This window comes from Peromyscus eremicus, chromosome 16_21 (genome assembly GCF_949786415.1).
Source record: "Peromyscus eremicus chromosome 16_21, PerEre_H2_v1, whole genome shotgun sequence".
In the NCBI taxonomy this organism is placed as follows: domain Eukaryota; kingdom Metazoa; phylum Chordata; class Mammalia; order Rodentia; family Cricetidae; genus Peromyscus; species Peromyscus eremicus.
This window is the reverse complement of record NC_081432.1, coordinates 33725874-33750143: the sequence shown is the minus strand read 5'-3', so window position 1 is coordinate 33750143 and position 24270 is coordinate 33725874. Positions and strand designations below refer to the sequence as shown.

The 24270-nt window shown below is 40.8% G+C and overlaps 1 protein-coding gene and 1 non-coding gene across 2 annotated transcripts in view; both read right to left on the bottom strand.

The window, feature by feature from the left end:
* Positions 1-24270, bottom strand: part of Rnf149 (ring finger protein 149) — a 25792-nt gene extending 1522 nt beyond the window's left edge. Inside the window, exons 1-6 of the mRNA XM_059244136.1 lie at positions 23802-24270; positions 13105-13355; positions 11984-12052; positions 8708-8790; positions 6399-6495; positions 2882-3077 (exon numbers count right to left, since the gene is read on the bottom strand). Of these exons, the coding sequence (XP_059100119.1) occupies positions 2882-3077; positions 6399-6495; positions 8708-8790; positions 11984-12052; positions 13105-13355; positions 23802-24255 (1150 nt within the window). The 5' untranslated portion in view covers positions 24256-24270. The remainder of the gene's footprint in view (positions 1-2881; positions 3078-6398; positions 6496-8707; positions 8791-11983; positions 12053-13104; positions 13356-23801) is intronic.
* LOC131893987 (small nucleolar RNA SNORA33) lies at positions 20333-20461 on the bottom strand. Its single transcript, XR_009374782.1, has one exon. It is a non-coding gene; the product is annotated as a small nucleolar RNA SNORA33 (small nucleolar RNA).

Sequence of the window (24270 nt, the reverse complement as noted above, 5' to 3'; positions counted from 1 at the left end):
TTCACCTAGTGAGTACCTTTGAAGGACCTCTGTGTTTACACATCTCACAAGTGGGGCCATGTTCTTGAGAAAAGAAATTTAGTTTTCTTTCTGGTTCTTTCTGATTCTGAAGTCAGTGGCCCAAATCATCTGTCTCAACAGGATTCCTAAAAGCAAAATTCCTCACTATGCCAAATACACTGCCTTGTAATGTGGTCAGTTCAGTGTTGGCCAGAGAAATGGCGCGACCAAGTCCCAGCTATAATTATGACCTGTGAAATCCACTCCCTAGTGCTGCCCACTCTCCAAAGCATTCCTTCTCCTCTCTCCTCTAGCACTGGTTTAGAACTTAAGATATAAGAGCTTGGAAGATAGTTCAGCTCAAAAGTGCTTACTTACTACCTCAGTCCAATCCCTAGAAAACTCATAAAAAAAAGTTGCACGTAGTAGGTGTGTGCTTGTAATCCCAGCACTAGAAAAAGTAGAGAGGGATGATGGATCCCTGAGGCTCTCCAGTCAGCCAGCCTAGCTTAGCAGGCAAGTCCCAGGGCAGTAGGAGACCTTGTCTCAAAAAGGAAGTGGATGATGCCCTGAAGACTGACACCCGAGGGTGACCTCTGGCCTGCACAACAGTGTGCACCACTGCACTTTCACCTGCATACACATGTGCAGTCCACCCTCCCAGTACACATATATCTGTACACAATAAAAACCCAAGTTCTAACGTTTCTGTAAGTTTTCCTAAGCATGTTAAAAGACACACTGATTCAATTTGAATCTTACTGTTTTGGAAATCTTCTAGGATGGCCAAATTCAAAGTTAGAAGCATCAATTATTCTCAACTAAAATAATCTATAGATTAATTCTACTAAAATATTGGTGGGATTGTCTTTTAATTGACAAAATAAAACTTTATTTTATGTGTATGCGTATTTTGCCTATATGTATGTATGTATACGTGTATGTATGTATGTATGTATGTATGTACATACAACATGCATGTCTGGTGCCTGCAGAGGCCAAACAGGGTATGGAATTTCCAGGAACTGGTGTTACAGATGGTTGTGAGCCATCATGTGAGTGCTGGTAATGATCTCAGGTCTTCTGGAAGAGCAGCCAGTGCTCTTAACCATGGAGCCATCACTACACCCTCTTTTGTTTGGAGACAGGGTCTCACTATGAGTCCTAGCTGGCCTGGAACTCCCTATATAGACCAGGCTGGCCTCACACTCACCAAGATCCACATGCCTCTGCCTCTCAAGTGCTGGGAATAAAGACATCACACCACTATCACACCAGGCTCAAAATAATTTCATAATTAATCTTTAAAGAATGCAGAAGAGGGGGCCAGTAAGATGGTTGAGAGGTACTTTCTGCCAAGCCTGACAACCTAAGTTTGATCCCTGAGACCCATGGTAGGAGGAGAGAACTGACTACTCAAAAGTTATCCTCTGACTTCTACACTTGAGTAATAGCACACCTGGGTACCCCAATAAATCAATGAATAAATTAATTAAAAGGGGGTAGAAATGGGGATGTAGCTCAGTTGGTAGAGTGCTTGCTTAGCATGCACACAACCCTAGGTTTGATCCCAAGCACTGCATAAAAACCATGGTGGTAACGCATGCCTATAATCTTAGCACTTGGGAGGTGGTGGTCAGATAAATCAGAAGTTCAAGGTCATCCTCAGCTACCTAGGGAGTTTGAGGCTAGCCTGGTCTACATAAAATGCTGTTTCAAAAAAGAATTTGAAGAAAAAAAAAACCCACAAATATTAGCAAAATACAAGTCAATAATTCTATAGCCAACCCCAAGAAGAAAGACTTTCCTATTTAGCATGTCATAAAAGGCCTAAGGAGATGCTAGAAGACAAAAAAATTATAAAGAAACTGAAAGATACAGAAATTAGGCACTGGAAGATGGCTGAGTGCCAGAGTTTGTGCTCAGTATTCCCCAAACCCCGAGTTCCATCCCTAACACTAAGAAGAAATAAAGAAACTGAAGGAAAAGATAACAATATAATAATATATGACAGAGGTTGTGTATTTTCATAATTAAATTCTAAAAAGTTGTAAGAAAGGGCTAAGCCCAAAGCTGCAGGTTTCAGTGACACACCACTGCAATACAAAAAAAGCTGCTTTTCTCAAGAGTCTGTGGTGGTTTGAATGAGATGCCGCACAGGCGCACACATCTGAACACCTGGTCCCCAGCCGGTGGAGCTGTCTGTCTGGGAGGAACAGTGGTCTAGCCTTGTTGAGGTGGTCTCTGGGGGTGGGGCTTTGAGGTCTGAAACCTCCGCACCAAGTCCATTTTCTTTCCCTCTCTGCCTTGAACTTGTGGATGAGATGTGAGCTCTCAGCTACTGCTCCAGCGCATGCCTGCCTGCTGTCATGCTCCCCACCATCATGGTCATGGATTCTAACCTTCAGGAAGAGTGAGCCCCAATAAATGTTTTAAGTTGCTTTGGTCATGGTGTTCTGTCATGGCATTAGAAAAGTAACTAAGACAGAGCTTGAATTAGTATGAAAAGTTAGGTGGGTTGAGAAGCAGAGGCAAGGAGACTATGAGCTATGCTAACTATACAATACAATGAGAATACAAAAAGCCAAACAAAACACAAAAAAAGTAGAGATGAATTGAGCAATTAATTCAGAAGAAAAATTTAAATACAAGATAGTCATAAAAATTTATCTAGCAATGATAAAGAACATTATACATTATAAGAACAGCTTACCAAACATTTACACGATATTTCCCCGTTCTTGAGAATGTATTTATCAAAAGGTTAAAATGGTATCTCTAAGTGTGGGACTGTAGTTTTCATTTATGCTTTTATATTTTTCTCTTTTCCACTCCACTCCATCACTGGTAACATCGTGGTGTTATAACTGCAGCCACATACCTAGTAGTGCTGTGTCTTCCCCGGCATCTTCTTTAAAGCAGGGGCGGTGTGGCCCAGACTCACTTGAGGAAGATGATGGAAGGCTGCTTTCCCCACTCCTGTCCTCATCGTGGGATGTCACACTCAGATTCCCAACAGAAACACTTCCCGGAGCAGCGTCTGGAATGGGTAACTCCTGTGGATCCTCAGGGTCCCCCTTGAGAGGTAGACAAAAGGCAATGACTTTTTCAGTGACATGACCACACTGTGGGGTCATTTGCTCGAAGTTAACACAAGACCTCCTTGACTCTCTACAGGTAATCTGGTGGGAAGCACACCACCTACCTACTCAATCCAATGTCATGATAAAAGGGGTTACTTCGCAATAGGCAGCTTTCTAAGACCGACCAAGTTTGGTTGTTTTCCTCTAAAGATAGTCTCATGCAAGTTGCGTCTCACCTTTTAAACTATTTAGTCACAAAGTGGCTTTCCTGAAACTTTCTTCTTGTAGAGTGTGAACTTGTGCAGCCTCACTGCTGTTCCCTCAGGAGGCAGCCAGGTGCCCTAATGACAGCCCCAGGCTCAACACAGCCCTGGGGTGTCAGAGACAAACAGTCTCTGAACAGCTAAAGGCTTCAGATTTTTGTTTTAAAGTCAGTCCTGACTTCTTCCTTATATATAGTTTCTCAGCTGTGCTTTATCTCCAACTTCCCTCCCTCCCTCTTTGCTGCTTTGAAGGACGATAATGAAAGGAGGGCCAGGGACTCCTTTAGCACCACTACAGTAAGCCTCAACACGAGTGGGTGGTTGTTTCAGACATTCTTCTTGGTTAATCAAAGAGCTAAAGCTGCACGTGGGCAGATGAAACTGCTGGAAAGTGACTAACATCTGGTAGGCTTGTGAGCATGGGAGTCACAGGCACTCGACCTCCTTGGGTTCTCAGACATCTTTGGTCTGCTCTATGTGCTTTTTTTTAAAGCCACCCCCTCCTCCCTCAGCAGTAACTTGGCATCCTAGACACTCAAACCGCTCTTTCCTGACACCAACTCATAACACATCAAGCAAACATTCCTGTTGTCGTAATGTCACAATGCCAACTCCTGTTCAGCCCCATCCCAACCGGTGTCTCTAAATACCTGCCAAACTCAAATCTTCACAAATCTCTAACCTGATAGTTCATATCCCTGTGCACATACCATCCACCTACTAGACACTGAGGGGACAGTCAAAGCCCCCATCAGTCCCACTAAAATATACTCTCTCCATCTTTCCACATCTAACAGGCAGTATAAGATCTTTCTTTTCTGATCCAGATGGCATTTACCATGTTCCTTGTATCTCTGGATATGTACTGGCTCCATTTGGCCTGAAAGAGAAATCCTTAAGAGTCCTTATCTAGCAAAGGAGCTGTACCTTATTTATCTCTGAGCCAAGTTCAGCTTAACATCTTAGACAGCATTGTTTGCCCAATGAATGCAGTGGACACAGCTTCAAACCAAAGGACTGCCTTTAAAGGCTGTCTAAAGGGTCACTGGGACTCTTGAGTGGTTATAAGGGAATAGAAACCTCTAAAAATTGAAACATCAAAGACAGACAAATCCTTAGCTTTGAAGTTACAATAACTTTCCATCCTTCACAAAGTAAGTCATACACTCTGGTTCTCTATAGTCTAGCTTCTTGAAATAAACACTCCAAGAAAATAATCCAACTTCATATAAAATGAAAACTGATTTCTAATACATGAGTATATGTGGACTTATAATCTCTAAACAAAATGTATGAGGGTGCAAGTCTTTGGCTTAGCTAAGAACAGAAATCAGTCTCACATAAATGTCAAGAGATGAAAAGCTGGTTTTGAGTCACTTAAAAGACAACAACTTAGCACAAGCTTTAGAGTGCACCTAAGGGAGTTCAAGACTTTTTTCAAGAAAACAATTCATCAAGCTCTATGATGAATCTCTTTTAAGATTCTGAACCATCAGGCTCAGCTTCTTGCTAAACTGTGGTTTCTATAATAGAGAGCACAAACCAAACTCATTAGGGAGGAATGCTATCCCAGGCCAAAGTGACTGAAGGAAGTTTAGGTATTCTGTAAGAAAGACACATTTCAGGACAAAGCAGGATAAGGCACAGCTGGGTGCCAACCTTTCCTCCCTGAGGAACTATAGCAAGGGCATCCTGGACCACCATGTGAAACACTCTACAGGGCATGTCAGCAGCAAGAGATCTCTTAGTATCTGCTGAAGACATACCAAGCTAGAAGATGATGTCATACCTGCAGCCTATGAAGCCAGTCTTGTTCCATGGGCAGTTTGTTAGTGACACCATTAAAGTTGCATAAATGTTCATCCAGTTTATGTGCTGTGGGGAACTGAATCTGAGGCTTCAATGCAAGGTATTCAAGCACTCTGAGCTACATTCCTAGTCACTTCAAATATTTTTTATCTAAAATACTTTAATCAGTAGTATTTTGAGTCATAATAGATCATATGGAGATCTAAAAAACAAACAATAACAACAAAAATACCCAAAAAACTTAAAAAGAGCTCTTCCATATCTTTTCTAAGTAGGGAAGAAATAGCTTACGTTTGAAAGCCAGTTCCTTACCAATTAGCTATGAGACCTTATATGAAAAGTCAGCGACTCTAAGCTTAAGTTTCTAATTAATAGAGTAGGGATAATAAGAGTACTTCATATAGAGACTGTGAAGATAAATGTGAAGATAAAATGTAATCATGTGTTTAAGGCTTGGAGCAAGCATGTGGCTAGCTATTGTTATAATCTCTTTCATTTTACCCTTGTATCTCCAGGAAGATCCTTGTCCATCAAAATATCACAAAATAGCTGGGCGGTGGTGGTGCACGCCTTTAATCCCAGCACTCGGGAGGCAGAGCCAGGCGGATCTCTGTGAGTTCGAGGCCAGCCTGGGCTACAGAGTGAGTTCCAGGAAAGGCGCAAAGCTACACAGAGAAACCCTGTCTTGAAAAACCAAAAAAAAAAAAAAAAATCACAAAATAATGGGCAAAACTTAATATAGAACAAATTTATCCTGTACTAATGAACTGTGAAACCCAGCAACAGTGAAAACAGATGTCAAAAACTGTTGGGTATAGTATGTGTAAAATGTGTCTCTGAAGCCAGAAAATGTAGAATGCTCTTCTGTTTCATACATTCTATGATTCAGGTTTACATAAACCAAACATACACATACATGTGCACACACACGCACACATACATGTACACATGTGTACACACACACACACACACACACACACTACTATAGTATACAGAACTATACTGCTCTAAGTAGTTAAAAACTGGGGATACATGCTAGCATCTTTTTCTGTCATAAACTCAGTTCACTGATTTTAGTGGGTTACTCTACAAAGTCATTTTTAGTACAGAAAACTTCTTTAGATAACAGCAAGGATATCAGAAGGAGCATTCTGTCTGTTCCTCTTGCCTCTAGTCATAATAAAAGTGAGATACTCGGGAAGAACTGGGGCAGAGATTGAATATAAACAAAAACGTAACAAACCCAATATCCCAGGGCTTTGATGACATCAAGTTTACACATTGGACACGTTCGGTGATCCAAAAGCCATGGGTCAATGCATATTCTATGAAAAATATGCCTAAAAAAATTAAGTATGTATTAATGTCTTAAAATAAATGCTTCCGTATCTTATAAAGGAAATAATGCATTTTACCAACATATCCCTCTATTAAAAGTTAGACAACAGTACACTAACATTACAGTCTAATCACTTATCTATTTTCTTTTCTATTTTCTACTTAAATAGATTTTGGACTTAATAGTGAAATGTTTTTAAAAAGTGAAAGCTTCTCTTCATTCCACAAAATAGGATGGATCAATTTCTACCACATACCAGGTTATACATTTCTGTGTGTATACTATTTTATTTTTTTGAGATAGAGTCTTGCTATGTCATTCAAGCTAGCCTAGAATGTGCTATGCAGTCCAGGATTACCTTGGATTTAGAATCCTTTACCTCTGCCTCCCAACTGTACTAGGATTACAGTTATGTGCTACAGTGCCCAAGCATTTTTATGTGACTTAGTAGAACACTTATAAACCACTTAGGCTAGTAAAGCCCATAAATAAGCTCTTACTACTAATAAACTAATCCTAAACTGAGCATATCTTTAAGTGGAAATACGTGACAATACCGATGAGCAGCACGAAGAAGTTGTTTCCTCTTGTGTACCTTTAGGAACCCTTCTTTAATAAACATCTGTTGCTACCAGGAAGACACATACACGTTCCTTTCTTGTTGGTTTATCTTGGTTTCCTGCCCTTCCCATGTTACGTGTGAAGTTAATTAGAGGCTTTGAAGCCAGACAGATTAGGCTCAAGCAGTAGCTGTGACTAAAAAGCATGACCACAAGGAGCTGTGTCTCCCCTAATTTCTATACCTACACCATGAGCTGTTCGCAGTGTCTACAATAAGTATATACCTAGTAACTGTTCATTATTATTGTTCATTATTATTACTCTTTTTCTCTTTTTTCTTTTTTTTTGGAGACAGGGTTTCTCTGTGTAGCCCTGGCTGTCCTGGAACTTGCTTTGTAGACCAGGCTGGGCCTCAAACCTACAGAGATCCAACTGCCTCTGCCTGTTATTAGTCTTTTGAAGACTTTTTCTATTAAACAAAAGCTGCAGTGCCACTAAAAATAGCAATTCTTAACTATGTATCAGTCTAATCCAGCTTATCATTCAACCTTAAATTAATACTAACTGACCCAGAAGAATTTTTCAAAAAACAAGAAACTTCTAGTTTTGTTGGGGGATGTTTAACATATTGCTCCGGAGAAAAATGACCAAAATAAAAATCCCAATAATGTGCACACCACAGCGTATCTGCAGAGGTCAAGTCAAGCTCAGTGCAGACATCAGCACATACCTACTGCCTCTCTCCTGCGCACTCTTGAGCATCACTCTGAAAGGGGAAAGACCTGCTCTAAAACCAGCCTAAAACTCGACTTTCAATGCTTTTCTGCAGAACACGATCATCACATACTGACCTCAATTCATTAAGTATCTACTGTGCTGACCTTAGGTAAATGCTGACAGATTTTAGCCAGACACTTTTCTCAGTGAACTCTTATTATTTTAATACTCATTTTTTTATTTCCTCAACGGAGATATCAAGAACTTAATCTACGAAAAAGTACTATATACGTAGTAAAGTATTTTGTTAAAAAAAAAAAAAAAAGCAAATACACTAACTTGTAACTTGATTCTAAATTATGTAAAGTATAATTGAAATTTATCAGACTTGGAAAAATCTAATTTTCACACATACAAAAAACTCTTCTGCTGATTAGCAGTTCTTTTAAAAAAGTCAATTACAGTAGCAGATTATTAAAATGAAATGGCAACTTCCCAGGGTTAAAACTGCACCTGTGCTACTGAACCTGAGTAAAGGGAGGAATACTCATTTTTCACAGCTTCAAAAGGAACTCACACTCAGGGGATAAATAATAGCAAACCACTGCCTGCTTTCAGGTCACAGAAGGCCCTGGGTCCTTCATCTTTCCTCCTTTAATCAAGCATGTGTTCTGCTTCACTAGGTGTCCAATAGAGTCTAAACAAGCCTTGGGAAGACTAAAAGCCAGTCTAAAACAAAGATATAATGGATTTTAGTGCTCACCTAGAAGTCTCTCAAGCTGAGTAATTTTAAGGAGTCTTGAAAACAATATGAAAGATGAGCTAATCAAAGATCACAAGATCTTCCTATCAGAAAAAGCATGGAACTCTTTTGTCAGAAAACTGAAACTTGTTAAGTAATTTTTAGTATCTTAGTAGGAAAAACTTATTCATACTTGCATGGCAGGATTCTGATAACATCCTTTACTTTAAAGTTTTCAATACACACTGCACAATTCTCGGCATCAATATCAATTCCCTGCAAAGAGAGTTAGAGTTACACACACACATTACACATATAATAAGTTAGAAAAAAAAATGAAAATTGACTAAAACAATGGATTCTACTCTATGCTGGAACAACCTGATCTAAAAACACAGATAATCATACTTGGCATTTACTTCTTACTACTATATCAAGCAGTTATATAAAGAATCTAAATGAAAAGAAAGAAAAATTCATTGTCTGCCTAGTCAAACATTAGCAGTTTTAAATAGTATGTTAGTGTTTGAAAAAATACAGACTATTGAGGGCTATAGAAATGCAAATCACACACACACATTTTTTGAGACAAGGTCTCTTGTTTTCAGGCTGACCTAAGGTTCATTGTATAGCCAATAGTGATCTTGATTTTCTGATGCTCCTGCCTTCATCTTCCAAAAGTATGGATTATAGTAGTGAACCACCAGGCCAAGTTTATATGGGGCCGGAGATCAAACTCAGGACTTCATCAATGCCAGGAAACACTCTACGAAGTTAGCTGCACTCCAGTCAGGCTTGTTATTATGGTTAAACAAAATATTTTCAAGTATAATACTTGAATATTCAAAGTCACTATTTATCTTCTAGAATTATTTAAAAGAGATTTGTATCTCTCTTAAAAACAGTTACTTCGAGGCCAGCCTGGACGACCAAGTGAGTTCCAGGAAAGGCGCAAAGCTACACAGGGAAACCCTGTCTCGAAAAACCAAAAACCAGTTACAACTTGGAGAAAGTACAAATGGCTACATATCTGAAATTTTACTTCATTAGTGTTAACCCCTCCATTAGAACAAGTTGCCACTTTTGCCTAACAAATGAATAAATGTATAAAAAACAAAAATTGTTGGTTGTAGGTTGGGAGAGTTGGCAACATTTCTCCACCAAGAATCTTTAGGCCATGGACTCTTTCTGTGAGTTAGTTGGGGTCAGTGTAGCCAGGAAAAGCTGAGATTCTGAGGCAGGGATTCAGGAACTCAAGCAGTATTTGCTTCTAAGGCTGCAATTTTGGCAGCTTCACATTATGAAACACAGCCACACTACCCTTGAGTTGTTATTTAAACATACCCTTAGCCAGGTGTAGCAATTAACAAGGAAGCAGTAAAAACCTGATTTAGTATGTACATACCATTATCAAAGACTATTAAAATGAACTTTAACAGCATTTTAAAATTTTATGTTGTGATATTTTATAAAAAGATTTTCTTACTATTCTTATGTAAGTAGTGTCCTTGTATGAGTTTATGTACACCATGTGCATGCATAAAGCCTCAGAGGCCAGAAGCACTGGATCACACCATGTATGTATGAAGCCTCAGAGGCCAAAAGCACTGGATCCCCTGGAACTGCAGTTACAAGTAGTTATGGGCTGACATGGGTGCTGGAAACCAAAGCCAGGTTCTCCGCAGGACAAGTTAACTCTCTAGACCACTGAGCCATCTCTCCAGCCCCTTAAATTCTATGTTGTAACAAAATAATTTCACTTGTATTTCATGTTGTGCAGGAAACCATTTTAAAATTCTTTAATAATTTACAAGCTTATACATTATTGTAAATAAATCCACAAGAAAAGAAAAATTAAAAATATAATCACTTGTCTCCAGAATTGGATAAGATGCAGACTGCAAAAATTCATTTTCCTATGTAAGTTCACAATGTAAAAATGCTTCCATATCCAGGTACACACTTCACAAACCATTTAGAGACCTTTTAAAAATTATTATGACAATTTTAAAACAAGCTCCTAGTATCATACTTTAACAAATGCTGGGTATAGGAAGAGAATAGTATCAATTTACTTATATTCTCAAGGGCTTGGTTCAGTAACTTATACATGTGAATCTGTCTTCTCACATGTAAGCAATGAGATTTTTTGCTAAGGAGGGGAAAAAAAAACATGCAGCAGGTACAGTAGAATTTTAAGTTTGTACAAAGTCTTGATTTCCTTCCTGAAAAGGAATTGAAGAATAAACTTTTAGAAATCAATTCTCACAACCTAGATTAGCATCTAATTTATAAATCAGAAGAATTTCCTATTAATATCCATGAAAAACTCTACACATACTCTGTATGGCTAGTTATTAAATGGAAACTCTCCTGGTGATTTGCAGGATAAGAAATCAGTACTTTGCACCAACTATTAAAATTCCACTATACTACAGTGTAAAAGTTATTGGGGGAAGGAATGACCCACCCATACAATCCTGAGCATATCTTAATCCTAACTATACCACAGAAGCCATTGATAACAGATTTCAATTTTTAAAACTCAAAAGGTCTGTAATTTAATGTCTTTTAAGAAAAGTCCTTTAAGTAGGGCAGAGGAAGAGATGTAAGTAGTTTCTTATAGTCTTCCTTTCGTGAAGGGAAGGGAGGAATGGAAGGTGAAACAGATTGAGTCTCAAAGCTTAATGAGATAAAATCAGCATCCAAGGGACTGCTTCAGCCCACAGCTATAAGGCAACATGTCACTGCAGAGGATGGCCCACTACAAGACCAAATGTTACACATTAGCAAAGTTCCCTTCTAAGGGTGTATCCTTGAGGAGTTAGTGCCTCTGGAGTAAGGTTTTGTTTGCACTGTTCCCTAAATGCTTTAAATCTCTGACTGAGCATGTCAGAAAGGTTCCCTTTTAAAAGTATAGTTTAAAAAATATGCTTTCTCTCCTCTACAAATGTTCAGTATTCTCCCTGTAACTGAGGGGCTTTGAGAGAATGTGCACATAGTCTTAGAATTCATAGCATCCCAGGTCCATACTTTTAAGTGCACGGCATCTTTATTGTCATTTACTTTGGCCCAATGGAACTTTCAGTGACAGGAATATTGGCACATTGTTGTCACTGAGTACATACAATGTAGGAACTATCTTTTAAATTCAGTGTAATTCATTTAACCTTTTTGGGAGGTGGGGTGCTGGGGTCAATTCAGGACTCTACTATTGAGCCACAGACCTGGACGGTAATTGTAATTCATTTACATTTAAACAGCCATGTGACTAACGACTGCTCTAAAGGGCCTCTTCATTCATTCCATCTCCGCCAGCCTTTCTTTAAACTACTGGAAGAGACATATGAAGGCTTAACAAAGCTCACATGCTTGTTACTGCTCAACAGTAGACTGGAGAGAAAAGACTTCCCAAAGACACAAACATCCTCCTGTCTGGACCCCAAACAAAGCACAATCAAAGTATTACCTTCTCTCCATGCTTTACAGTATGTAGTGGAAGCTGGCCAATAACTTTCTTAGTTTCCTTTCTATGATTCTTGGGGAGAAAAACAGTATTATTAAAATAGTCTTTAAAAAATAACCCGTAAAATACAATGTAAACAAAACAGAAAAGTTTTCATTAGTAAAACAAAGTTAAATGATTACTATGAAAATAACTTAGAAAAAACTTTTGATATATAAAAGAACCATATAACTTATAAGCTACTTGGTAAGCTTTTTTTTCTCTCTCTCTTTCTTTCTTTCAAGTCCTGATTGGCCTTAAGATCACAGCACCCTTCTGCCTCAGCTAAGAATGTATTTGTTTACTTACTTGCTTATTTGCAATGAAGTCTAGGGCCTCACACATGCTAAACAAGTACCCTACACCACAGGGCTATATCCCTAGCCCAGCAATAGTTGCTTTGAATTCTGTATCTGAGAAATACCCCACCCCCACCACTTTTGTGATGCTGGAATGGAACTCAGAAACTCCTAGCACTCTAAACATGTGCTGACATTCGGCCACACTTTCAACTTCCAGAAAACAATTCCTACACTTAAACATTGGCAAGAAAATAATGAAGCCCAGGAAGAAGGTACCAATTCACTCTCCATCAATAGTCCCTAAGAGAAGAGCCCTGCCTAGTTATCAGACCAGGAAGTCTATTGTGCATTAGGACTCAGTATGCCACTGGAAGCCTCTGGCTCTTCTCTCTGCTCAAGAAAGGGCTTGCTTTCAGATAAATAGCTTATCAGCTACTATAGTGCAGACAGAGCAGGCCGTTCCTCTTTGCTCCTCAACCTTATGCCAAGCTAGAGAACAGGGTTATATAAGCTCTTTCTGTCACATGCCCTTCTGCTAGTCCTCTGTCTACAAGAAGACAAAGAGGGTACAGGTACCTGCAGGAACCAAATGTACAAAAAGTAACCTAGACTTAAAAATACATTCCAATTAAAAAATTCATCAAAGTGAGGAATACTCAAATAAGCAAACTGAAATTAGTGCGATTAAATGTAACTTCAAGTAGTACATAGAATGTATTTATGAGCTATCATTTAAAATGAACCAAACTGCATAAATTAAAATGAATAGTTATCCATAACTACCTGACTTCCAAACTGTGAGCCAGTATATAGGAAACGCTGTATATAATAGAATATTAGCCATGCTAATGAGATAATCATCATCGTGATGAAGGCAATGGCCACAAACACCACAGACTGACCACTGATGAATTCTTGCATATGACGGGTACCAATTGCTATGCTCATTTTTACTGGAATTCCTTTTTGCACCAGCTCAAAAATTTCTCGTCCTTTTGGGTAGCTAATCATAATGACGACTGTCTTTCCTGTCCCTGCACAAAAGAACAAAGAAATGAACAAAGAGAAAAGTTAGATAAAATTAAGAGTATGTTCTTCAATACATCAAATACATTTGAAAACTTCAATAAAAATGAGTAATATTCAGCAAAACATCAACTGCCAAAACTGGTTCCAAAAGAGAAAACAGGCTGACTGAAATTAGGAAAATCACTATGAACTATTCTCTGAAAAGCGAGGACACCATTTAGATTCACAAATGAATCTATCATTAGACCTTTAAGAAGCACAAAATACTAATGGTACTGAAACTGTTCCATAGCTAATTAAAAGGCTACTTACAATTTTTTCTAAGCTAGGCATGGTGGTGAAAGCCTTTAACCCAGAGGCGGAGATAGTCGACTTCAGTTTAAAGATAAGCCTGGATTATACAGTAAGTAAAGGCCAGCCTGGCTAGACAGTGAGACCGTGTTGTGCCTCCGCCCTCCCAAAACCACCACCCCAACAGCTGCAGATGTGCCTCAATGGCAGAGCACCTGCCTCGCATGTACAAGGCCCTGTGTTCAAATTCCAGCACTATAAAAAGGTATTAAAAACCAAACATGGTAATAAAAAGCAAAAGAATCATACAGGTTAATTTCATTTATGATTATGAATGTTCCAGGGTAGCCAAGAGCTACACAGAGAGAAAGCCTGTCTCAAAAAATCAGGAAAAAGAAAAAGAAAAAAGGGAATATGAGAACTCTATTGTGATCACTACCATTTTTAAAAATTTTTTATTTTGTGGTTGCCGTATTAGGCATGAGGCTCTTTTTGATGCTGAATATTCTCTTTTTCTTTTTTAAGACAGTGTCTCATAGCAGACCTTAAATTCCTCCTGCCTCTGCCTCCTGAGTACTGGGATTAAATATGCATTACCATGTCTGGCAAAAATTTAAAAAGCTTCCTTTCAGAAAACTCATGAATTTTTTCACTACCCCCTCCCCAAAGTTTCAAGCACAGAAACCAAAATAAGGTAGCATTAATTGGAAACCGTTACTGTCCTACTTACCACTGTCCTTGCTTTAAAAGTTTAGAGCTGGGGGAATGGGTTAGCAGTGAGTGCACACCTACTAGGCCCAAGGCTGATTTCTATCTCCAGGACCAGGAAAAAAGTTTAACATCCAGTTATCAATGCCAAATCAGTACACTGAATTTTCTCCTTCAGTTAGTTTTCAACCAAGTTGAAGTTAAACCAATCTAAGTGAAAAAGGATAAACAAGACTAGTGTTTAAGGGGCCGGGAAACAGCTTAATGATACAATGTGTGCTCAGCATGGGAGAGGCAGGATTTAAACCCAACTACCTTCTCTAAAAATGTGTTTATTGCATGTTATCTGAATGAGACGAACTAATGCCTGAGACCCCAGTTTCAGTCCCAAGTAACAGAGAGGTGGGAAGCAGGCATGAAGAACTGGCTGCAAGACAGATCTAAAGAGATCCATCAGGTCTTCAAAGATACTAGGTGCTTTCTGTTTTTTTTAAAAGAGCCCTGCCAAGTCTGAGGTCGTTTGGAGGCACAAAAAAAAAAATCATTTCTACCACATGAGAACAAGTTTTGCAGTAAAGTGTCTCAAAAATCAGTTCTTTCTCTAGCTCTAGCCTCAGTTTAACAGATTTTTAAAAATTAAAAAAAAAAAAAATCCCACTTTTGTAGTACTTTCATTTACCGTAACTCTAGTTCAAGGGGCTCTGATGTCCTCTGGCCCCTGTGGGCACTTGTTCACATATGGTACAAAAAATTCATGACACCACAAATACATAAACATAAAAATAATACATAATTCTTTTTTTTTTTTTTTTTTTTTTTTTTTTAAAAACCACCTCTTTCCTGGGAAAAGCCAGGAGCTTACTGCCTACTACCACAGTGAAATGTGGCACACTGATGGCATATGTAAATAAGGGCAATTGTTTGGTGGCCCCCCTTTTCCAACAAGTCTGTTCCTTATGTCTCTTCTTGATTTGTCATTTTCCCCTAAGTACCTGCTACCACAGTCTAAATATGTCCATCAAAATAACAGGGCTCTAACATTAGAGTATGTGCACAGGGTCCAACAGTAGCTGTTAGCACGGTCTGCACTCAAGAGAAGAAGCAACGGGTCAAGTGTGGACAGCATGCTATCCTTAGACATCTCCAGGAAGTTATCTGACTGGCTCCTGGATGGATGGAGTGGGAGTTGTCTCACTCTGCAGAGCAGAAGGTCTAAGTAGAAATTCTGCACCACACAAGTCCTATGATAGACAGTATAATGTGTTAGGTCTCAAAGAAACCCGGGAAAACGGGCTGAGGTGACTACTGAACACATCAAAGCGGACCCTGGCCACCAGTCTCTCCCTACACACAAGCACCTGCTACAGAGTCACAGAGACTGGCATATCTCGTCTCCTACCCAAACCTCTCCAGCACCGGACTTTGCTTCCTTTTCCCCAGCTTCTCTTTTCCTATAAAACCTAGCCATTTTGGCTACATGTTCTCTTTGGTGCTCTTGGACTCCTGGCTCTCTCCCGGCCTCTTGGCTTCCAGTCCCTCTCTGTCTTCTTTGCTCTTCCTCTCTTGCTCTCCCCATTTTCTCCTCTTCATAGCCCAATTTAGTCTGGACCCTTCCAGATGCCTCTGGCTGGGCTCTCTCTCATATCTACAATACATCTTCTCCTCAACCATTCCTTGGAGCATCATGTTCTCATTTTTTTCATTCATCTGGTGAGAACAAAGCATAGACTATTTTATCTTGGTGAGACACATAGTCTAGAGCATTTCCACTATGATCTTAGCCACAGGAACTTTGTTTCTGAAGTGCCAGAAGGGCACCCTTCTAAGGTGGCTTCTGTCTGCAAGATGATACTGGAACCAGTTGGAGGCTAACTAGAGGAAACTATGGTTTTACAGCATGTTCATTAACGACCCTGCTGTCACTGGGAAATACACTGAGAGGCAGGTATTGACTACCTTTAGGAAAATATTCAGCAGTCTAGAAACATACATAGCAACAACTATGACATGGCTATAACCCATGTACTATGACAAGGTACAAGCTAAAAGTCCTTTTAATTAAAAAAAAAAAAAAAAAGAAAAGAAAAGAAAAGAAAGAAAAGGAAAAAAGAAACTTGCAGAACATTTCAAATAGAAACAATGGTATAATTCTGCCATCTTGGTTAAAAGCTTTCATACAGAACCCCAAATGGCTTCTATACTACCAGCTGGTAACAATTTCTGGTGCCATTTTTTGTGACAATGAGAGACAGGGTGTGTGGGGAAACCCTCCATTATAGAACATATCACTTAAAGCAGAAAGCTGCCAAATTTGTCATTCTACAGCTGTGGACTCAGAAATCTTCAGGGAGTTGTTCAATGTCACCACCTGGAAATGCTGGTTCTCAGGGTCTGAAAGTTTATGTCCAAGGCAGTATTCATTTCTTGAACCTTCTCCACAGGGTGTGTTGTTGCAGAGCTAGACCTGGGCTCAGATCTCATCTTGTTCACTGCCTGAGGAGACCTGTGTATTCCTGGACAACTGCTCTCTGAAAATGATTCTTCTTCCTTTTTTTTTTTTTTTTTCTGTCATTGTTAATTAGTTTAAGAATGATTCTTCTTTGGGCTGCCACTTATGTAATAAGCAAGTAGAATAAAGAACTAGACCTGTGAGGGATAATCTTGTTTGGAGTAGAGGGAAATCTTTCCCTGAGAGGCACATTTACACTTTATCTTCAAGAACAGAAAAAGTTTAACGAACCAAAGGAAAGGAATTTTTCTAGGTCATAAAATGATCATAGAATCATATCTGAGGGACTAGAAATATGGCTCAGTGGTTAAGAACACTGCGTCTTGTTCCAGAGGACCCAGGTTTAAATCTCAGCACCCACATGAAGCTTGCAACTGTCTATATAACTCCAGTTTCTGGAGATGCAATGCCCTCTTCTAGTCTCTGCAGGCACTGATGCACAAATAATAGCATGCAGATAAGAAACTCAGAAGAAACTAAACCTTTTAAATATTTATATTTGAGAAGGTGAGGAGTCCAGCTTGGTTAGTTATTAAAAACAGGCATTATGTTGAACGAATAGGAAAATGAAAAATTAGGCAAAATGAGAAAAGTGCACACTTAGCTTAATGAGTGAGAAAGAAATCATAGTATTTTTCAAAAAGCTGTAGCCTGTAGAGGCAGTGCGATGGGCTGGGGATAGTTCGTTATTCAACAGTTTGAGCAGCCAGACTGCTTCCAAGACCTATTTAAATTGACAAAACTCAGTGATGACTTTTTTTACCCTGTGATTTATTCACTTTTCACAGCTACTCAGGAGGCTAGGACAGAGGAGTTCCCAAGGCCAGCCTGATCAATATGCCAAGAACAAGTCTCAAAGCTGGGGCAGGCAGATGAACAAGCAGCAAGGCAGATGGGTGAAAATGTCCTAGCTCTGAAGTCAGTTCGTGCACAAGTTGAGGGACACCGAGCACATCTATCACACTCCCCCCAGACTTCATTGCCTGTCAAATCACTGGCTCTCTGGTCCAATCCACAAGAGCTAATCTGCTCAAGTAATTTTGCACAACTGTGTGTACACTGGCAGAGAAAGATCACAGCCTAACAGGTGAATTTCTTCACAGGAGGCCTAGAGACTTGAAATATAAGAAATAAGCTGTGGAATTCTTTTTCTTCCCCAGGGCTTAGTGTTGCTATCATTCTTGCCTGATTAAAAAGGTCATCTTGCACAATCTCACCCACAAAGTAATCTCTACACCTTCCCATTAGGCAGGAAGCTCCCTAAGGGCAGTTTCTGTTTTATTTTTGTCTTACACTGAGCACAATGTCATTGTACACAGCAGCATCATAAACCTCTTTGTTGAGTAGCAGATACAGAATAGTATTTTTAGCAGGCCAAATTACCAGTAACAGAATTTCAAATGTTCCTATGCCAAAAATAAAATGGTTTCCATTTCCTTCTCAAATTTTTTATGCTCCTCTTGCTACCTTGTCAAAAGCTAAAAACAGAGTTGTAAAGGATTAGCACTTGAACAGTAACTTCAAAATTTAGTATCAAGACTTATGAATGTAATGTACCATTTCTCCTCCCAAGGAAACTAAAGTCTACTTCAGTATTGTCTTGAAGGAGATAAGGACTACTGAAATATTTAAAGTAGTAGATTGAATTTCTGGTGGAGAAAACTAATTTAACAGCAATAACTGATCTTGAGGTTTCAGTAGCAGAACCTCCCAAACTTTCAGGTTTTCTTTTTTAGAAATAAAGTGCCACATTCTAGCCACTTCTATTCCCCTGGGGGAATCCTCAACAAACCTAGATTTAGTGCAAACTCAGCTTAAGTTCTATAGTGACTCTTGCTCTACTTGTAGTTATCAATTTTATTGAACTGTGTGTTGTACACACACACACATACACACACACACACATGCATGCAACTGAGGTGCCCAAGGAGGCCAGAAGAAGGAATTAGATTCTCTGGAGCTGGAATTACAGGCACTGAGTCATCTAGCATGGGTGCAGGGAACTGAAATGAGGGGCCTCTGCAAAAGCAATACTCACTTTTAACCACGGAGCCATCTTTCCAGCCTCAAATAGGCCTCCTTTCACACATCTTGTCTGATTTCTTCATAGGTCGCTCCTCATTAGATTAGACAAGTACTACCTGTTCAGTTTATCAGGTTTTTGTGGCATGGACCATGGATGGCCCGTGGAAGGTTTCTTCATGAATGAATGGATTGGAAAAACTAGCTTATCTTCCAGGACTACAGCTGAAATTACCTAGCAAGGAGAATTACAATAGAGGAAATACTCTGGAATGTCTTGTTATACGAAACAGAAATGTTTGAATGGTTGGCTAGGGTGAAGGAGGACAACACAATTCACAATTGGGCACTATATAATTATAAATATTTTTGTATGATTGGTTTAGTCAAAAATATTGGGGTTGGGGGAGACCTGGAATGATGGCTCAGTGCTTAAGAGAACTTGCTGCTCTTTAGCAGAGGATTCCCAGGACCCCCACAGTGACTTAAAGCCACTGTAACTCCAGCGCCCTCATCCGGCCTCCACAGGCACCCGCCATGCATGTGGTGCACTTCCATACACACAGACAAAACACTCATACACATAAAAATAAACCAATAAAAAAACCTGGCCAGTATGATAATTTATGTCTATAACCCCAGCACTTGGGAAGCTAAGATAAGAAGATCATGAGTTAAGGACCAGCATGAGCTACTTAGCAAGACCCCATCACAAGTAAACATACAAACACAAAACAACACAAACTTCACCACCACTACCTCTCCCTCAAAAACGGATTTGTTGAAACTACTACTGAACACTTACTGAGAACTCTTGCAGCTTTTTCCGTGTTAGTTCACTTCAGACCTTTCAGCCTTTTGCAACATTACTCCTGCTACATGGAAGTCCTATAGCCCACCTACCACACATATACATAACTCCCTAATGTCCTGAACCTGCCCATCAAGTCAATCTTTCCAGGGAACTGTCCTAGTTGGCCCCATCCTCTATGAGGCTATTAGGGTGCCACTTCTGGCCCCTTAGAGCACCAAGATACATTTTAAATTCAAATTAAAGTTGTAGATCAGTTGAGAGCACAGTTTTACAGATAATCAATAACTGACTATGCATAAAGACCATTTAACATGCACTGTCGGTACAAAATGAATACCTCTTAATATACAGCTTCTCTAAAGTTGGATATTTCATTTTTTCCAAGACTAGGTTCTTAGAACTAGTCACAGTGAAATTTTAATTAAAAGTCTTAATGGGTCCCATCATTACAATATTGTGGCCATTTTTAGGAATCTTTTTTGTTGTTGTTTGTTTTTTTGGTTTTTCAAGACAGGGTTTCTCTGTGTAGTTTTGGTGCCTGTCATGGATCTCCCTCTGTAGACCAGGCTGACCTTGAACTCACAGAGATCCGCCTGGCTCTGCCTCCCAAGTGCTGAAATTAAAGGCTTGTGCCACGACCGCCCGGCCATTTTTAGGTATCTTAAAGACTTGAGCTATCTTTAAAGTTTGTAATGTAGCATCACCACTGCAAGCTTTTTCTAAATGTCTGCAGAAACATTCAGGTAAACAGATTAACTGGCTGACTAAGTGGGGGTATTTCTTCTCTACCTCTGAAATCCTCCTTGTTTTATTTCAATTAGATTCCTTTTTCCTGCCCTTTGCCAACTGTTTTGCACTTAGTAAACAACATTCAAGAATGTAAAATGCTGTTCTTAAAAGGCTGTGCCAAAATTTCACCTAGAGGTGCATGTTACTTAAGCTACAATAACTACAGTAAGGTCAACACCAAGACCTTAACGATTTGACTGTTATCTATTTTTACCTATCTTGGTCAAGATAATTTCTACAACTTTCAGCATCCTTTAGGCTTTCTAAGCACCTGTGCATATAGTGAAGTCTAGACTCTTCTGCCTGGAAAGTTATGCTTATCACTACTGACAGACCATAAACCCTCCATAGGCAGCCATCCATCTTAGGCAGTTCCAACTCCAACTGAGCACAATACTTGATCCAAAGCAGCTGGCAAACTTAAGTCTGCTAAAAACAGAACATTAGCACAGCTCTAAGTCCTTACTGCTGTTCTGAGAGAGTAGGATCTTAAGGCGATGATTCTTTTAAAATCCTCAGTTTCCGTAATGATTAAATTTTAAAAGTTACCTAAAGCCAGATTCCAGTGAGAGGAAAAATGGGTTTCAGAAGAACTGGGGAGTAATTCTCCCCACAACTTAGGAAGATGATCAGTATTCAGTTTCAGAAGCACACCTCTACCTGTTGATAGAAATCCACTGTTACACCTCGGCACTAAGAACAGTGGAATCAGTGGATTTTCCTGGCTTCAGCTACATTCTGACTAAACAGAGGAAACCAACCTAAGTGTACACAGCTCAATAAATATTCTGCTCAAGTTTAAACCTAGTCTGTCAAAGTTGGCTTCTCCCATCTTCTTCTTTTTGTTTGTTTTTTGAGACAGGGTTTCTGTGTAGACCCAGATGTCTTGGAACTCGCTCCATAGATCAGGCTGGCCTCCAACTCATAGAGACCTGCTTGCCTCTGCCTCCAGAGTGCTGGGATTAAAGGTGTGTGCCACCACTGCCCAGCCCCATCTTCTTAACTCTATTCTCAAAGTGCTGCTGCCACTGTCATCCCTGGTACCCACATGGGCTCCATTCTGTGAGTCAACCTTTCCACCTCTGCAGTCTCTACAGCCCAAGGGTCTACATTTGTTTCCAGCTTTTCTTCCTTGTTAACTACACTACTACAATTCATATTCTTTTAGGTCAGTGGTTCAAAACGCTAGATAATATTTTTGTCCCCTGAAGTTCTGGCCAAAACTCAAGGCATTTCTGGTTGTCACAACTGTGCAGAAGGCACCTAGAATATGGATGGGAAGACAGGAATGCATCTAGATATCCTATAGGTCACCAAGCAATCTGGACTTGTATTAAAATGCTTTTGAGAATGTTTCCTTACTGGACAGTGCAGTTAGGGATCTACCTTAAAGGGCCCTCAGGAAGATTCAGTCACTCGCTGTATCACATTTTTTAATGTGTGCACTTTCATACATTTTTCAAAAGGTGCTAATCTTCCCTTTAAAAAAATCAGAATTATTATCATGCTAAGAAGGCTTAGAAAGGAGGCAGATAATGAGAACAGAAGTGTCCCTCCACCGATGACTCTAATTAACATCGCTGAGGTGCTTTTCTGAGTCCAGATAAATTATATATGTCAACAATATAAACAAGAAAGGTTGCTGAGCCATAGTTAGAACAAGTGTTGTCTGCTTAGGAGGATGCTAATGTCATTATCAAAAAATGCAGTATGGTAGAGTTAGAAAATTGTAGGGTGGTAAGCCTGCCATTTGAAAGAAAAAGTCTACATTAAGATGTGTATGCATCCAAAAATGCACACACCCACCATCAAGGAATCAGGTCCAGCACAGACCTCTTTTCACTGACAAAACTGAATTTGGGAATGCTGTATATGGGCTACATCTGTAATGCTAGGATCTTTCCTGAGTCTTCTGGAAACAGGGCGTGTGTACAATGACAATTAGGCCAATTTGTAATCACCAGACTAACTGCAGCTGACCCAACACCACCACCACAGGGACATCTGTACTCATTCTCACCCACCACTGTCTGCAGCCAACCAAACTTCATATTCTCAAAGACCCAACTTCTTCAGGGTTTCTCCATTCTAGCCGATTACTTTCATGAAGTTTCAAAGTCTCCTTACCTCCTCCTCCACCCTACCATGCTCCTACGGTCTGAACCCATTTCTCTGCTAACCCGGAGTCAACATTCCTGAAAAAGAGTTGACCTAGCCGGGCGGTGGTGGTGCACACCTTTAATCCCAGCACTCGGGAGGCAGAGCCAGGCGGATCTCTGTGAGTTCGAGGCACAGCCTGGCCTACTAAGTGAGCTCCAGGAAAGGCACAAAGCTACACAGAGAAACCCTATCTCGGAAAAAAAGGGGGGGAAAAAAAAGTTGATCTATAAGTGGAGGTCACTTCCTTGCCATCAAATGGCCATCATTCCCAACCTATAAAAATGGCCAAATCCAATGTCATTTCCTGTCTTTATACATTCTGTGTTGCATTTATGCCAAAACAGAACAACAACAAACACAGTACAGGAAAAGGATGTCTGACTTAGTAGCAGCAGAAACAAAAACGGTAATCACGGGAAATGCAGAATGAGTCAACTGTGTGATGCTGCCTTAAAGCTAATGTGATCTTAGTAGCACAACAGAAATACGATCAAATTCTGGGTCCCCCGGAGAGAACTCTGTCCCAAGGATGGCATTTTGCAAACTCATCCTTGTCTGAAGTGCATGCAACCTGCTGTCCCTGGAATGGTGTGTTTAGGATCGGCCTCCTGACTGAGAGAGCAACGTCTTTTCTTCAATGAATACAGTAAAAAGATTTCGTCTGAACTCCGAACTGTCCAAATACAATGAGCGAGTGCGATCGCCCTACGTGTGTCGCCAGAGACAAGCAGGTGTCGTGCTTGCTACCAGGTTTTCCGATTCAGGGTTTTGAAACATTCAGAGACGCCTCGTCCAAAGTGAAGAAACCAGAGAGCCACCAAGCCATCACGCTAGGTTGGTGAATGGGCAATGCGACCCTGGAGCGCGCATGAGGAAGGGTCTCCCTCCACTCCCACACACTCACCACGCAACCAACTTTGGGAAACGGTGAATCGCCCTTAAGTGACCCCGTGATTAGGAATCTGGAATCTTTTTTTTTTTGCAAGTGGTGGGAGCTTCCTCCTGCGGAGTTTCTTCGCTACTCCCCTGCCTTCTTTCTTACCCTCCCGAGGAGAAGCTCCCATCCAGTGTGTGCACGCACTTTCCTCTCCACACCACCGGGGGAAGCCACCAGGCTCGCCCCTGCTCCCCCACCCCCCAGCCCCCCGGCCTGCTCACCCGCGTGCGACATGGGCTCGGTGGCGTTCCCGTAGCGCTCCAGGTTGTACACCACCACCGCCGAGGCGTTCCTCCGCGCCGCCGCCAGCACCTTGTCCTTGAAGGTGCAGCCGCCGCGCGCCACCAGCGCGACCCAGGGCGCGGCGCCCAGGCTGCCGGGCGCCACGAAGCGCGTGTCGGGCGCGCAGCCCTCCTCGTCCCCCTCGGCGCGCGGGACGCCCACCAGGCCCTGCTTGTCCTCCCGGGGCGAGCTATCGCCGAAGCGGCCGCTCTCGGACACGCTCCACACCGTCATGTTCGACTGCGGGTCCACGTACTCGATGCTCACCACGGCCGAGTACCACTCGAGCGCCCCGCCGCCCACCCCGGGGGCGCACAAGGCCAGCGCCAGCAGCGTGAGCGTGTCCCGGGCTCCCACGCCAGCCGTGGGCCGCCGCCGCCGTCGCGCCGCCATGGCCGCCCGGCCGGG